The 2,645-nt window shown below is 52.4% G+C and overlaps 1 protein-coding gene and 1 non-coding gene across 2 annotated transcripts; one reads left to right on the forward strand and one right to left on the reverse strand.

Moving 5' to 3' along the window:
• Window positions 1-651: 651 nt before the first annotated feature.
• On the forward strand, window positions 652-2,425 carry Pmar_PMAR024220 (Crossover junction endonuclease MUS81, putative; the record flags this gene model as incomplete). The annotated part of the gene is made up of 6 exons (XM_002768711.1): window positions 652-782; window positions 858-927; window positions 974-1,053; window positions 1,121-1,239; window positions 1,466-1,560; window positions 1,859-2,425. 6 exons carry the CDS (start codon window positions 652-654, stop codon window positions 2,423-2,425), a joined length of 1,062 nt encoding a protein of 353 aa, XP_002768757.1.
• Window positions 1,360-1,431, reverse strand: Pmar_PMAR024221. The gene has a single exon. It is a non-coding gene; the product is annotated as a tRNA-Pro (tRNA).
• Window positions 2,426-2,645: the final 220 nt, after the last annotated feature.

Raw genomic sequence — 2,645 nt, forward strand, 5'->3', positions numbered from 1 at the left:
CAGTTTTCCATCTCAAGTCCGTCTGACGGATCCCGACCCCCTACCATCGTGGTGGAACGATGAATCTGATGAACACGAGATGAAGGAGTCGCCACTCTGAAGCATTGTCGCATGCTTGTGTTCATCGACAACGGTGTCCACTGCATCACTTCGTTGCGTTGTAACAGCTCTCGACCTAAGGGCGAGCAACCGGGGTTGCTCCAACAGAAAATCCAACAGAATGTAGCAGTGGTGAAGGACCACCACTACTTGCTAGTGGACCCATGTGCCACTATCTTCTTGATGTTTATCTTCAGCGCAACAGTGTTCGAGTTGAAACCACATTTAAATGTCCCCCTAGCTCCTTGCATGGATTGAGCAATCACCTTGATAGTCCGGTTTGCTGTCTAGCATAGCAGTGGTCGTTCATTTCTCGGGGCTCGTTGCGCTTTGAGCCCGACTGCTTCACACTCTCACACACCGATTCTGTGATGATGAAAGCGACGTGATAACGATATGATGTTGTGCTACTCCACGCAGTAGGCGGGCAGAGATCATAGCGCGTGTAGAAACGCATAAGCGTGGAACAGGCAGGTCGGAAATCTTCTTGCAGAGAGATCCTCGTTAAGTGATGAGCGAACGCATCCAAGTGTAGTTTGTAGATGTAGAGACATGACGCTATCATGCCATCCCGAGAACCAAGCATTCATGCTGCGCTTCCAGGATATGCGTGACACTGCTAGGAGTCGAGGGCAAACGAATCTGGTCCGATCATATGGGAAGATCATCAGAGCTATAACGAAGTAGGCCTCTGTTAGTATGAGTCAGCCTCGTTGGTCACAAGCTCTCGAAAATCCCAGTGAGCAGTGAGCGACCAGATACCCGATGCCCATCACCAGTGGTTGGCAGGCTGAGCAGCTCGACGGTGTCGGCAGTACCTTCGCGCAGGTAGATCTCGCCAACTGTGTGTTGACATTTGCTCCGCATATGGCAGGTTTTCGCCCAATTGATCACCGAAAGGGAAGCGTCTACGTCTCCGAGGAGGTCATCGTTGACGTGGCGGGATACGGTGAAGTGAGGAGCTGCTCTTGGCCTCCGAATGGTAGCTGCAAACGATATTTCATATTGCTACTGCGCTCAGGAGCCGTGCAGAGAAGTTCCAACGGAATGCACCAACTGCTACATTCGCAGTTCACGAAGACATCGAAATGCCGGCTATCACTTCGAAGCTTCGCCAAAAGGAGTACCGTCCTGCGAATGGTGAGTTCTACCCTATCGCGCTTATGGCTGAGCATGGTCGGGGTGTCGACCGTCGCCAGGAGTATAGGACTGCTGCCGGAGTAGAGAGATTATACATCAATCAAAATCGTTTTGCGCATAGGGCTGAGCCGAGAATCGAACCCGGGACCTCGCGCACCCGAAGCGCGAATCATACCACTAGACCACACAGCCAGTTAGTGTATACGAGTGAACAATTGTGTTACAGGTAGCATTCAATGGTGTATCTTACTCGCTCTGCAGCTGTGTCACGACAGACTACCAATAGAGTCCCGGGAGGGGCTCACTCGGAAGCAACTTAGTGTAAGCTGGAGAAAAAACGGGAGATTCGACCTGTCAATCGCAGAGTGTTTGTCTTCTCATCATTTCTTGTAGAAACTCTTGCCTACCTATTTCCGAGGTTTTACGATCTCAGGCCTGCTGTTCGTCAATCCAAGACGTTGCTCGTTCTTTCTCGTCGGTCGAGCAAGGAACAAATGTGACGCCAGCATCACTCACTGTCAGTGTCGCCACGTTGAAGTCTCTAGAGAACAGGGGCTTACTCTCTGTTGTGGTATCTCCGAAGGTTCGATCAGGGGGCAACGCATCTCCTTTTCTTCAGGGCTGCTCTAAGGAGAAGGAATACACCCTCACACAGACTGGCGAGCTTCTCGGCCAACGGATATTAGCATCTGTTGAGTTCCCTCTAGCAGCGCTGAGCTCCATACGGTGCAGCGCAACAGGGAGTGAATCCACCCAGACCAGGAAGCGGCGACGACTTTCCTACACGGGAGCCCCCGTGCCTGAGAGCGATCTTGCCCAATATCGTTACCCCGGCAGCCAACAACTCTCCACCATTCCGGAGCCGCTACCCCTCGCTCGTGCAATGCCAGGCTCGTGGGAGGCGGTTTTCCTCGTTGATGTCCGCGAGAGTGCTCTGCTTAAAGAGCTGTTAGCCCTCGGGATACGGGCTGAGGCTCGGAGCCTTCCTATAACCGATTTCTTATGGGTGAGGGAGAGCAAAAACCAATGCTATGAGCGTTCGCCGACTCAGCTTATGCGGCGATCGAGTGATGGCAAGGAGCTTCTTCTCGGAGTCGGCGGCGAACGCAAGACGTGGCAAGATCTGAGTGCTTCAATTATTGACGGGCGTTATGATGAACAGAAATACCGCCTGGCATCAAAGTAACAGTCTCCTTCCTGTGCTTTATTCGATAACCTCCGTGATTTGAGACGCCTCCGTGTGAGCGTATGTCTCGTTGAATGCTCCTCTCAGAGCCACTGCTCTACGCCGCATCTTTTATCTCATTGAAGGAGACGTAGAGCGAAGCCACGGCTATGCGAAGACTCTCCCGAGTGCGACCTTGCGAACAGCACTCTGCCACACTCGAGTCATTGGTGGGTTCGGT

Source organism: Perkinsus marinus, assembly GCF_000006405.1.
Source record: "Perkinsus marinus ATCC 50983 genomic scaffold scf_1104296967396, whole genome shotgun sequence".
NCBI classification, from domain to species: Eukaryota; Perkinsozoa; order Perkinsida; family Perkinsidae; genus Perkinsus; species Perkinsus marinus.